At 40.1% G+C, this 1,525-nt stretch overlaps 1 protein-coding gene across 1 annotated transcript in view; it reads right to left on the reverse strand.

Moving 5' to 3' along the window:
- LOC109224418 (protein CUP-SHAPED COTYLEDON 3) overlaps nucleotides 945-1,525 on the reverse strand; it is a 1,359-nt gene continuing 778 nt past the window's right edge. Inside the window, exon 2 of the mRNA XM_019388999.1 lies at nucleotides 945-1,364. Coding sequence (XP_019244544.1) covers nucleotides 945-1,364 — 420 coding nt within the window. The remainder of the gene's footprint in view (nucleotides 1,365-1,525) is intronic.

Consider the following 1,525-nt stretch of genomic DNA (forward strand, 5'->3'; position numbering starts at 1 on the left):
GCATCTGCGGTCCCGCAGGTGCGGTATGCCTCCCGCTTCTGCGGTTTCTGCTGCCTTCACTTGTGGCCGCATCTGCGGCTCCATGTCCGCTTCTGCGAGTCCGCACCTGCGGTCCTCTAGCCGCAGGTGCGGTTATGACAGCAATAGAACAACTTCAGCTGTCAAACCCAACTCAAAATCTCCCGTTAACCATCCGAAATCACCCCGAGGCCCCCGGGACCTCAACCAACAGCACGAACAAGTCATATACCACTACCCAAACTTATATCAATCTTCAAAATACCTCAAACAACATCGAAACACCAAATCATCATCGAATTTAAGCTTAAGAATTCCAAAAACTTCCAAATTACGCTTTCGATCAAAAAGTCTATCAAACCTCGTCCGAATGACCTGAAATTTTGCAAGCACGTCACATTCAACACTACAGAGCTACACCAACTTCCGGAATTCCATTCCGACCCCGATATCAAAATCTACTATCGAACCGAAAATCTAAAAAATTCAACTTTCGGCATTTCAAGCCTAAACAAGCTACGGACCTCCAAAACACAATCCGAACACGCTCCTAAACCCGAAATCACCCAACAGAGCTAACGGAACCCACGAAATTCCATTCCGAGGCCGTCTTCACCCTGTTCCGACTACGGTCCAAATTCTAAAACGTAAATTCTCATTTGAGGACTAAATGTCCCAAAACTCTCTGAAACTCCAAATAAATTCTCCCGGCAACTCATAAGAGCAGAAACAAACACGGGAAATGCAGTTAATAGGGGATCGGGGCGTAAATTCTTAAAACGACCGGCTGGGTCGTTACACATACAGTAATATTTAATACCTTAAAAACATTAAATTTGAACAAATAATAAAGGAGCCTTTGGTTGGTTCCAACTGATCCTCCTTTACAAAGATTGTAGTTATTTTCTGACATTACTGAGCAGTCCTCACCAAATATTGTAGTCCAATTTGTATGACTGCTCCTGTGCCTGTTGCTGTTGGACTGAATGATTTGAAGTAAAATCATTTTCAAAGATAGAATTTACTGATGATGAAAGATTAGACGAATTAGGCAGAAATGGAATATTAATGTTGCTTGCTCCTTCTGATCTTGTTGCTGCAGAAAAATTCATGTTCATGTAGTTCTCATTGTTGTAATTGTGTAAATAAGTGTTGTTAATCCCATAATTTGATGGACTAGCAATGCTAATCATATTTGGTAATTCAAAATCCCCAATTATCTCATTTGATATTGTGCAATTAGTGTCACAATTAGGAGACTCTAGGGATTGTTGGGATGATGATGTTGGCTGTGCTTTCTTCGTTGTTGAACTCTTCTGGAATACCCTACAAACTACCCATTCCTCCTGAAAATAAAAATATGTACAAGAAATAAATTAATGGCTATACAAGCAATTCCAAGAAAATATGATCATAACCTCTATGTCATAAATTATGTTTTTTTTTTCTCCTAAGAACTTATTCATTATACTCCTTTGTTTCATTTTTTGTCGCACATACTCCCCCT

The sequence above is a fragment of the Nicotiana attenuata genome, chromosome 3, assembly GCF_001879085.1.
Source record: "Nicotiana attenuata strain UT chromosome 3, NIATTr2, whole genome shotgun sequence".
Classification (NCBI taxonomy): Eukaryota; Viridiplantae; Streptophyta; class Magnoliopsida; order Solanales; family Solanaceae; genus Nicotiana; species Nicotiana attenuata.